This window comes from Carcharhinus amblyrhynchos, chromosome 14 (genome assembly GCF_965287045.1).
Source record: "Carcharhinus amblyrhynchos chromosome 14, sCarAmb.v2.hapA, whole genome shotgun sequence".
Taxonomy (NCBI): domain Eukaryota; kingdom Metazoa; phylum Chordata; class Chondrichthyes; order Carcharhiniformes; family Carcharhinidae; genus Carcharhinus; species Carcharhinus amblyrhynchos.
This window is the reverse complement of record NC_137337.1, coordinates 64,563,450-64,575,733: the sequence shown is the minus strand read 5'-3', so window position 1 is coordinate 64,575,733 and position 12,284 is coordinate 64,563,450. Positions and strand designations below refer to the sequence as shown.

General features: G+C 42.3%; 1 protein-coding gene across 1 annotated transcript in view; it reads left to right on the top strand.

Annotated features, from left to right (window-relative positions):
* ivd (isovaleryl-CoA dehydrogenase) overlaps positions 1-11,681 on the top strand; it is a 31,733-nt gene extending 20,052 nt beyond the window's left edge. The window contains exons 8-12 of the mRNA XM_080203014.1: positions 664-757; positions 2,593-2,674; positions 3,987-4,091; positions 7,554-7,626; positions 9,294-11,681. Of these exons, the coding sequence (XP_080059140.1) occupies positions 664-757; positions 2,593-2,674; positions 3,987-4,091; positions 7,554-7,626; positions 9,294-9,427 (488 nt within the window). The 3' untranslated portion in view covers positions 9,428-11,681. The remainder of the gene's footprint in view (positions 1-663; positions 758-2,592; positions 2,675-3,986; positions 4,092-7,553; positions 7,627-9,293) is intronic.
* The last annotated feature ends 603 nt before the right edge of the window (positions 11,682-12,284 follow it).

Genomic DNA, 12,284 nt, shown 5'->3' with positions numbered 1-12,284 from the left:
ATCTGAATAAACCATGCGGACACGTGAGAGTGGATCTGTTTTGAGTTTGCACAGAGCATCTCGATTCATACAGTGGCAGACTGGGATCTTGTCACCTATACTTTGCAGCACATCTGTGCTGAAGCAAGTGAGCAGGTACACGTCTCTAACAATGACTAGATACAAGGAGCTTAAAGGTTTCCCTGGAAACAAAATATCATCAGGGGATGTAATTTTTTTCAGAGGAAGGTGATGCATGGTCTGTTTTTGTATTGGCAAGTTTAAGTTTTATTTATTAATACCATGAGTAAACTTACATTTACACTGCAATGAAGTTACTGTGAAAATCCCCGAGTTGCCACACTCTGGCACCTGTTCGGGTACACTGAGGGAGAATTTAACATGGCCAATGCACCCTAACCAGCATGTCTTTCAGACTGTGGGAGGAAACCGGAGCATCCGGAGGAAACCCACGTCGACATGGGAAGAACGTGCAGACTTTGCACAGAAAGTGACCCAAGCCGGGAATAGAACCCAAGTCCCTGGCACTGTGAGGTAACAGTGCTAACCACTGTGCCACCATACCTGTCACCCAGGGCACACAGCTGCAACATTGATCCGAACCCATTTTTATAAAGGTGTAATGTTCCTATCTACATGCTATCTGTGATTTAATGATTTCAGCCAGTAATGTCTTGGGAGAAGTGAACAAAGGAGTCTATGTACTGATGAGTGGTCTGGACTTGGAGCGATTGGTGTTGTCTGCAGGTCCTCTAGGGTAAGGAATTATCTTCTGTCCCTTGACACGTTTCAGCCTCGTAACAGAGACTTGATGTTCCAATGTGATAGTTGCTGTTTAAATATAGATAAATACTTTTCACTCAGTTGTGTCTGAAACCTGAATTTCAGAACTATTGGTTTCTGCTCCAAAACTTAGTGGAACTCTCTGAACTTATGGGTTTTGCTGTCAAAGAATGCATGCTGTTTCAATAATTACTCCAAGAATGATCCAGGCTCCACCAATCATAAGAAACTTTGACTAATGCAAGGTGAAAAGTAAGGAGTCAAATAGTTTGCATTTCCCATCTCAGCTGTTATTCCCTGGTCTTCCATTCTAACTTCTTGTAAAGCTCCATGGATACCCACAGCCTCTGGTGCTTCGCTCAGCTGCCCATTCTTTGTGGATGTGGGTAGTGCCAACTGGCAATGCCAGGGCACTGCCTAGGCATTCCGCTCTCCCTCCTGGGGACTATAATTAGCTGTGAGCCCCTGATGGGTTTTCTTTACCTGGTTCCCCATTTGTTTAAAAGAGGTTGTAAACATTGCTGATGTGATGTTGCATCGGTGGAGGCAGTTCCTAATGTGGGGGAATGATACAATGAGGAAGCCCACTATTTATGTTAGTATGTTAGATTTTCCTGTGTGGGAACCTTGCTGTGTCATCAGTAGGTGGGGGGAGACAATTGGACAACGAGATCTCACTGGCGAGATTCTCATTTTCCTGGTCTCTCATGTTACACCCATGTTGCTATTTGCGCTCAAGGAGAACATGGGTGCAAAATTGTGGCACAGATGTGTAAATAGTGCGATGCCAGCACTTGACTACCGCTAGGCAATTTGACTATGAGACGTGTCAGCCAAGTCTATTCCTCTCCATGCACTTGGCATCAACCACGGTTCATTGGCAATTCTCATCCCTGACTCGGACAGTTTTAGCTTCTTAAGTTCAAGTTTATTTATTAGTGTCACAAGTAGACTTACATTAATACTGCAATGAAGTATCCCTCTAGTTGCTCTGCAGAGGGTTGAGAACGCCTGTTTGGATTATGTGGTTAGGTTTCTGTAATGAGAATTTATTTTGAAACCACTGACACAGAGGCAAGAATGCCAATACTCAACAAAGCCTTTATCTGTATGTTTTTTCTTTCTTCATTCATGGGATGCAGCCGTTGCTGGCAAGGCCAGCATTTGTTGGTCATCTTTAATTGTCCTTGAACTAAGTCTGTTCGACCATTTCAGAGAGTAGTTAAGAGTCAGCCACACTGCTGTGGAGTCTGCTGAGGGTGACAGATTTCCTTCCGTAAAGGAGAACAAGATGGGTTTTTGCAAGTTAGTCTTAGAATGGTGACCATGAAACTAACTTTTATCTCCATATTTATTAATTGAATTTAAAATCCACCAGCTGCATTGATGTGATTTGAACCTATGTCTGCCTGGACCTCTGGATTTCTAGTTAGTGATGTTACCACTGCACCACTGTCTCCCCCAAAAGCCTGACACAAACGACATGGTCTTGTTGCTAAACTCTTAGGCTTGAAATCCATTCCAACTCTTTTGAGTGAAGAACTGAGAGGAAAGACCCAGGAGCATTGTGTAGACCACCTTGAGAATGAGGAGGATGATGAACAAGGTCAATGAAGCATTAGTAGGTAAAGTCAAATTTGGATTTTAAATGGCAGTGGATCATTAAAATGAAGAAAAATTGAGAGGTAGGACTTCTACATTGTTGAGTTCTAACAAAGAATGGGGTTGTGTACGAGACATCTGGACTCAGCTCTTCAGTTTGATCTTCACCTTATGGAGAGGTAAACATTTCTTCTCATTGGTTTGCAGCATCATGCAGGCTGTCCTGGATAATGCTCTGCCTTACTTACATGTCCGAGAGGCTTTTGGCCAGAAGATTGGAGAATTTCAGGTAAGATGCCAGAAAGACTTGGAATGTGACATTCAATTTTTTTGAAAAAAATTCCATTTCTTATTTGCTCTATTTGGAACTCATGTTCCTCCTGATTAAAAAGGCAAACAAATAACGTTCTTCTGGACCTCTGTTGCTATGTGAGCAAAGCAGTTTGAGCAATCAGCTGCTTTTGAGAGGCCTGGTGGATTAAGTAACTCACGTTTGGGAAGTGAGTGAACGGATTTGATGTTTAAACTTTCAAATCCTGATCAGAATGTGTGGACTCCGTGATAAATCTGTGGGCTGCTATTTGAGGTGAATGATGGGTGCCAGTGATGGAGGATTGGGTTCCTAGTCAAGGGGAGATGGTAGAATCAAGTAGCGATTGTTGGGTTTCTTTTCAGACGGAAGTGATAGCCCTAGGAAAGGAGGATAGGGAATATTATACTTGCAGTGTAGGAGATTTAGGAATTCTAAACCTCACCATGTCTGCTTAAAATGGGTGGCACAGTGGTTAGCACTGCTGCCTCACAATACCAGGAACCCCAGGTTTGATTCCAGCCTTGGGTGACTGACTGTATGGAGTTTATACGTTCTCCTTGTGCCTGCATGGGTTTCCTCCGGGTGCTCTGGTTTCCTCCCTCACTGCAAAGATGTGTGGGATAGGTTCATTGGCAATGCTTAATTGACCCTTAGTGTTAGAGAGATTAGCAGAGTAAATATGTGGAGTTACAGGGATAGGGCCTGGGTAGGATTATTGTTGATGCAGGCTCGATAGGCTGAATGGCCTTCACCTAGACTGTAGGGATTCTAAGAACTTAACCTTTGCGCCTGATTTTAGGCACCTGCCCTGTTGTCTCCTTCTCTGGTTTGGTGTCAGTCTTTGTCTTATCACCCTCCCGTCAAGCATATCAGCATGGAAGGCATTATATTAATTCAAGTTGAAGCTATGTAGGGATGGTAACACTAGGATATGGTTAAATAGGCTCTCATTCTGGAGGGTACAGTTACTTTAAAAGTAGAACCTTTTAAGCTACATTTTGGACAGTTGAGTGTTGCTTCTCATTTAGAGGGCTGAGATTTGAATTTAACTTGGATATACATTGGCCTGCCCTTGGCTGGAGTGAATAGCCTTTTTCCAGTGGTGGTGTGTGCATGCATGTGTATGCTCCCTTCCATCTAAGTCTGTGGCGCAGTTAAGTGTTCATAACCATGGTTAGGCTTTGCCCCTGTTACATCCTCTTTTTACCCTATACAGATTTGAATTGAGATGGGCTAACTGGAGTGTCTTCTTGATGTGTTAAATTTTGCTGTCTCTCCTTTACTGCAGCTTTTACAAGGCAAGATGGCTGACATGTATACCCGTCTGAGTGCGTGCAGACAGTATGTGTACAACGTGGCAAGAGCCTGTGATGAGGGCCACTTGAGCTCAAAGGTGAGGATAAAGGGAGCTGCAGGGTCCACCCTCATGTACTGCTGTATAAGCAACCTCTTTGTCAACAAATGCTTGGTAGATAATCATTCTAAACAGCCATGAATTCTCGACTGTGGTCATGGACTAGGGTCTCCAGTGATTACCTGTGTGATCTGAGCAGTCTCTTCAGTCTGCCGGTTGTAGGGCTTTGAGCAGTCTCAATCGAGTTCCTAGTGGATATTCCACACCATTGATTCCAGTAATCACAGAATCCCTACAGTACAGAAGGAGGCCATTCAGCCCATTGAGTGTGCACCGATCACAGTCCCACCCAGATCCTATTCCTGTAACCCCACGTATTTACACAGCTAATCCCTCTGACACTAAGGGACAATTTAGCATGGCCAGTTAACCTAACCCGCATATCTTTGGACTGTGTGAGGAAACCGGAGCACCCGGAGGAAACCCATGCAGACGCTGGGAGAATGTGCAAAACTCCACACAGATAGTTAAATTAGAAATCTAGTGTGGCTAGCATGAAATTATCTTCTTCTGTCATGGGGGAAATTGTCTGCGCTTGAAACTGAAATATGTTATCGGGGCAGTGTTGAGAAAGGTTTCTGAATCTTAACTGCTGCAACAAGTTAGGGATGATTAAATATTGCCATGGTGTGAACAATTGACATGGTGTGTCTAATGTCCTAACATAGCCAACAAGTCACATGACCATCTTCAGATGTTCAGTGAGGGCTCAGTACTTTCCTGGAGTGGGAAGTCTTTCTAATCAATGTTTGCTCTTTTGTTCCAAAAGTTGGGGCAGTCATAATTCATGGGACAATATACCCATATCAAAAAATATACTGCCCCATGATTTAAACTCAGCCTCACCGAGGATATGAGGATGATATAGTAGGAATGTTTACAATTGAGGTACATTTGGAAACATTTTAGGAAGAAACTAAAAAATTCTACAAAGTGCATAGCGCAACCTGGAAGAAGACTTCCTAACATAAACAGCTACTCCCTCCGCCAGCAACGCTCAGTAGCAGAGGTGTGTACTATATACAAGATGCACTGCAGCAATTCACTAATGGTCCTTAGACAGCATCTTCCAAACTAAAAAATTCTACAAAGTGCATAGCGCAACCTGGAAGAAGACTTCCTAACATAAACAGCTACTCCCTCCGCCAGCAACGCTCAGTAGCAGAGGTGTGTACTATATACAAGATGCACTGCAGCAATTCACTAATGGTCCTTAGACAGCATCTTCCAAACCTACGACCACTTCCATCTAAAAGGACAAGAGTAACAGAAACATGGGAACACCACCACCTGCAAGTTCCCCTCCAAGCCACTTACCATCCTGACTGGGAAATATATCACTGTTCTTTTGCAGTGGCTGGGTCAAAATCCTGGAATTCCCTCCCTAATGATAGTGTGGGTCAACCCACAGCACGTGGACTGCAGAGATTCAAGAAGGCAGCTCACCAACACCTTCTCAAGGGCAACTAGGGATGGGCAATAAATGCTGGCCTAGCTAGTGACGCCCATGTCCCACGAATGAATGAAAAGACAGGAGCCTTGCTCATTATTATGAAATCTGCTTGAGGGCTGCTTAGGCAGCAGCAGGTGGCTCACTTGTGCTTTCGTAAGAACACAAGGTAGGAGGAGGCGTACATTGCAAAGTCCATCATGCCTGCTCTGCCATTCAACATGCTCATTTTTGGTTTCAAGTCTTTTTTCCCACCAACTCCGCATATCCATTTATTCACCAAGAGACCAAAATATCTCTGCCTTCCCTAAATGAACAATGAAGCATCCATGACTCTCTGGAATCGCAAATTCCAAAGATTCATAGCCCTTTGAATGAAGACATTTCTTCTCATCTCAGTCCTAAATGATCGGCCCTTGTGTGTTAGATTTCCCAATCGTTGAAAACAGCCTCTCAGCATCCACTCCATCAAGCCACTTTCATTGGTTGCAATGGTTCTCAACCAGATCAACAGTGTAACTCACTTGAGAATCATAGATGTTTGAAGGAGGCTATTCGGCCCATTGTGCTGGCTCTTTGCTTGAACGACCCAAAGCCAATATCACAGTTGTGCTCTCTTCCCCATAGCCTTCTACCTTCAACTTCAAATATTAATCCACTTTTCATCATAAAAAATGCAACGGTCTCCATCTCAAACCACTCCATGCAGAAGTGCTCCAGGTTCTGAAGAGAGAGGTTAGAAGAATTCCTTTACAATCTATAAGAGCAGCAGTATTAACTTGATGAATACTTAGCACTGTTTCACCTACCGGTGGAGGTGCATTTCCCTATATACTCCCTGAGAACTCTTCATCATTTTAAAAACGTCTATTGATTTTTCTTCCTATTAAGTAATTATTAGAGTGAAAAAAGGTTGCTGATCTTTTATGAAGCCACATTTCAATGTCCTAAATCATCTAACAAGAATAATAGTGCCCTTGCCTCCTTGTTCTTTTGCAGATTTCTCTTCTGCTTTATCTCATTCTCATTTATCTGCTTTGCTTGGTTGCACTTTTGTTCCTTATTTTTCAGCCCCTTCAAGAAAAGGTAAAAATATATTTATGGGTAAACTGTTGTTGCAAATATTGTGTATAAGGAATGGTGAAGGTTATCCATTTGCTTGCCGTTCCTTTCCCAATGTTTGATTAACAGGTCAGTGGTTTAAGCTATTATAATTGACCTCTCAGGTGGACATCAGAGATCCCATGGTGTTATTCAAAGCAGCAGTGGTCTCTGTGATGTCCTGGATGATATTTATCCCCTAACCAACACCATTAAAATGATCTGGTTATTATCAGGCGGCAGAGTGGTTGGCACTGCTGCCTCACAGTGCTAGGGACCCAGGTTTGATTCTGGCTTGGGTCACTGTCAGTGCAGAGTCTGCACGTTCTCCCCTTGTCTGTGTGGGTTTCCTCCGGGTGCTCCGGTTTCCTCCCACAATCTGAAAGACATGCTGGTTAGGTGGATCAGCAATGGTAAATGTGTGGAGTTACAGGGATAGGGCAGGGTAGAGGGCCTCTCTCTAGGGTAAGATACTCTGTCAGAGTATTGATGCAGACTCAATGGGTCATGCTAAACTCTCCCTCAGAATAGCTGAACAGGCACTGGAGTGTGGCAACTAGAGAATTTTCACATTAATTTAATTGCAGTGTTAATGTAAGACTACTTTCACTAATAAATAAACTTTAAAACTTTATCACCTTACTGTTTGTGGGAGCTTGCCAAGCACAAATTGTGTTTCCTACATTATAGCAGTGGCTACACTTCAAAAGTACGCTATTGGGTACAGAGTACCTCGGGACATCCTGAGGCCATAAAAAGTGCTGTATGGTATGAATTTGGTCTTTACACTGGGATGAATAGGACTAGGAAGGGACATTAAGACCCATCAGTCTGGTTTGGTATGTTGAGTGGTCTGAGGTACCAATCAATATTGATTCATTCTTTTTCAGGATTGTGCTGGTGTAATTCTTTATGCTGCAGAGGCAGCCACCAAAGTCGCCCTGGATGGAATTCAGTGTCTGGGTGAGTGTTCTTTTCTCTAAATGATGAATCTAGGCAAAAGGCTGAGCTAACGTGGCCACCACAACAGTTGGAAAGGGGAAAGCAAATAATAATTGGCTAACGTTTTTATTTTTCACAGTCCTATGGAATAGGATTCTCCCTGCTTCAGAGGGAGTTGGAGCAAGGAGACACCGTGGTGTGTCCCCATTTTCAAATACTCTAAGGCTGAGTGCCCGGGTTGGAGTTTTTGAAGCTTTCAAAGATAATTAAAGTATTTGATGGGGTTGTTAGAGATAAAACATTTCCTGTTGTGAGTGTGGTTGGGCGGTGGGATGGAATACATAACAAGGGGGTACAAGAATAAAACTAGAGTGAGACTAACGAAGGTAATGCCAGGAAGCACTTCCTCACATGTGGGGTAGTGGAAACCTGCAATTCCTTCACCCCAAAAAACTGATTGAGGTTCAACCAATTAACTACTTCAAAGCTGGAATTGATAGATCATTATTAGGTGAGCCTAATAAAAAATACTGATCTAAGCTGGGTAAGTGGAGTTTAAATACAGATCAGTCATGAACTAATTGAATGTTGGAACAGGATCGGGTGGGCTGAATGGCTGCATGTAACTATGGGTTTTGCCCAAACTCAAGTGAAGAGAGCGTGTATATGACTGAGGAGCAGGAGTAGGCCACTTGGCCCATTGAGCATATTCTTCCATTCAGTAAGATCATGGCTGATCTGATTGTAACCTCAATCCAACATTCCCCTGATATCCTTTCACCCCCACCCCCGGTTATCAAGAATCTATCTAGCTCTACCTTAAAGTTATTCAAAGACTCTCCTTCCACTGCCTTCTGAGGAAGAGAAATCCAAAGACTCCTGACATTTGAAATTAAGCAATTTTAGAAGCTGGGTATGAGTCAATGGCCAATGTTTCTGTCCCAGGGAATATAAATGTGCCCCTTGAATTGAAGCAAAATTCCTGTCTTGGATAGACTTGGGCATTGTAAAGAGTTAAAGGTGGAGGGTGTAATAACAGAAGTGTTTGTCGCAGAATGTTTCTTTCCTGCTTTTTTTTTGAGTGACTAAGTAATTGGTCACCAGGTTTCAGAGTGGAATTTAATGTCAAATTCAGCTGAAGGGCACTAATTTCAGTATTGGTTATGGATCAGTGAGCAAACCTACTTTTGAGATCTCAGCAAAGGTGTTTTATTGCGAGGAATTGTTCACATTAATCTCACTTTGCAGTTAAATGTGTGCAATCTACTCCACACAACTGAACCAAGTGTAGAATTCTCTGAGATGCAAACTCTTCCCATTCCCCCTCATCATACAAAGATTCGAACCTACCAACTTCCCTTCTGCTGGTGCAAGTTATTTTTAATTTCCAAACTTTCTTCTTTAGCCAAATTCAAATGCTCAAACTGCAATGGTAGGATTTAAACTTGTGTTCTATGGATGATTCGGCCAGCTCTATGGATTACCATGATATAATAATGTCCTTCGCATTGCAGAGTTCCAGATCTGTTTTCTGTCTTGTGCTTTCTAACTTGCCTAATGCTAGGAAAATGGATTCACCAAGACAAGGCATGGCCCTCTCAGGACTGATGTAGGTGTGATATGCCTTTGTGAATTGACTCTTGTGCTGTGGTGATTTGACTCAATGCTTATTCTGTTTACAATTGCAGGTGGCAACGGCTACATCAATGACTACCCAATGGGCCGCTTTTTGCGGGATGCTAAGCTGTATGAAATAGGGGCCGGAACCAGTGAAGTCAGGAGGCTCATCATTGGGAGAGCATTTAATGCCATTTACAAATAGCCCGTCATCAATGATGAGACCTTGCTCGGGGTCTCCTAATTCCACACGACACTGACTGCTTTGTATCAATATCTTGTTAACTGTTTTTAAGGTCTATCTTTACTGTATTTTGAAGTGCCTTGGATTCTGTCAGGACATCTGTCATTCATACAGTTATCAGCTGGAAGTTTGGATCGTGGCAAAAATCATGGATGTTGACTTTCACTGAATATGAAATACTCGTTTAAATGGGGAGGAGAACATGCTGACAGCGCAACAGGATATACAATGCAATATAGAAATCAGCTGTTTCTTCACCCAGGTTTGTTGGTTAATGCGCTGTGTGGAGATTTATTAACTTTCAGAAAAGGAATAGGATGCAAATGCAACCAAATTATCCCCTCCCTCAATACTTCAGATTTAAATGGCAAGATTGTGCTGTGCTGCTGTTACATTTGCACTAATCAATATGCAGCCTTTTTCCTCCACTGTTGGATCACATTGTCCTTCTCAAGTGTTCATTTGTCATTGTTGCAAACACTACAATGGAAGCTTCAATGGATGATTGAGTTTCTAAAGCTCTGACAAAGTTGCAAGTGGCCAAATCGGGTATCCTCCTGATCACAAAATAATCAATACAAGTGTATGTCCCCAGCATTGCTCATGATACATCCGAGGACATGGTAATAGGAGATACTTTGGTACAGGACATTGTGTTATTCAATTTGTGCATGGCAAGCAATGTAGACAATGATCCAACCCTTTCAGACCAGAAAGTCTTTGCACAAACTGAGATCACTCTGAGTTTAACCACTTTTCAGTGAGGGAAATGAAAATGATGATTACTTGTGGTAAATACGCTCTGGTACAGAGGGATCTGGGTGTCTTGGTACACTAATCACAATCAGTCAGTATGCAGGAACAGCAAGTAATCAGGAAGACTAATGGAGTGTTGTAAAGTTGAGAGGTGGGGGGATGGTGGGAGCACAAAGCAATGGAACAAGATTGTAAAGGGAGTGAACTGAGAAAAGAATAGAGGAGCTTTAAACCCTGGAGCAGGAATCGTGGTGATTTCATTAAGTTATGCAGTATATGATCTGGGTAAGGTGCACTCAGAATATATATTAAAGTTAAGTCAGCAAGTAGAACAAGAAAACCAAGTATAAATGAGTGAAAAGGCCATTTACCAGAGGATGAGCTAAATACTCTTCTTCTGGTCTTCTGTTGGCAGAAATCCAGTTACAGTTTCAGAAAACCCTCATGAATTGTCAAATACTGGAACCTCCATAATTACACTGACCCACTTGTAACAAAGAATCCATTCCTTGTGATACACATGTCCCAAATATACAAGAAAGGTCCCGTGTAGAGATGTCTCCTGGAGTTAGATGTCCTGAAGGTTGCCCAAGATCACCCAACACATTCATCCTGATGGGGAGTCACCCTTCCAGACCAACCCTAATTTGCTAAGAATGGTCAGCGGCCAGGTAAACTTGATCAAATACTCTTGAGGATGGATTGTAAACTTTCTCCATCTGTTCTTTTGCTATGTTCAGTCATTCACGGAGGTCTCAGTTTGATTTATTCAGAGTCACAACTGCTTTGGGGGGGGGTCACAAAAACCATTTTACAGACAGTAGCTGTTCCTGTCCTGTTATATCAGAAGACAGCCAAAGAATGATAAAAGGGTCATGTCTTCATCTGGTGATGGTATCCGGCAAAATGTACATTTAGGTCACAAAAGTGGTACCGATGCCATAACGCACATCAGCATTCAAGCTTTTTTTGCCTTCTCCATCAATAAACGCACATATCGTGATTTTATCATCATAAAATGCCCCAAGGTACTTGCAGGAATGTTATCAAAACAAAATGTAATGATGAGTTACCTAAAGGGGATGTGATGGCAAATGATCAAACATTTGGTCAGCAAGGTAGGGTTTTGAGGAATATCTTAAAGGAGGAAACAGAAACTGAGAGCTATCAGGAAGGGATTCCAGAGCTTGGGGCTATTTGCTTGGCAGCGAGTGACAAATGTATATTCATCATTTAAATTACTGCAGGATACCTATTTAAATTGTGTCTGTGCAATTGAGATAGCTGCAGACTTGGAATACAGCTTTGTTGCTTGTAGCCACATTCGCTCCAAATAACTGCTCCAGTGCAGATCAGGGAACCATAATCAATTAATGCTCTGTGGAATTTGTGTGAATAGGCTTTAAATGTGATTGTAAAGCTGGTTGAATGTATTTTAATAAAATCCATGTGGAACTCATGCTGGTGTCCTGTGGTTGATGAACTGTGTGGAAGGAGCAGTTCATAGAGGTGTTTGGATGTTTGCTGCATCTGTAAAGGGACTTTTCAAGCTGATGGATTAAGAAAGGCAGTAGTCCTGTTTAACAGCTGTCCCATGGAACCAATAGGATTGGTACTCTGGATGAAAAGGATCCAGTGGTTTCAGGGCCCTGTTTCATCCGTGTGTAGTTGACATTGCCATTCTTCTACAGGTCTGCATACCTACATTTTCTGAGTTATATCTAGTGATGTTTGGCTGCACTATTAACAATGATTGAGGAGGCATGCCCAGAGATAAATGGGATTAAAGAGAAAGCATGCTGCTACACACTTGAAGAATTTAACTTGCATGAAAACAGTGACAAGTATTGCATGCAATCGATAGAGACAATAACAGCCATAAGAGGTTCACCAAAAGATTTCTGGTAAAGTAAGTGATGTGCAATTGTGGCACTAATCACATAAGCTTTTTCAGATACGCAAGGAGAATATATAGCTCCTAAAGGATACTATAGGGTGAATTCAAATTGATTTTTAGGTTATAAAAGAGTTTCTAAATTGATGTTTTGCTGCAGTCCATGCT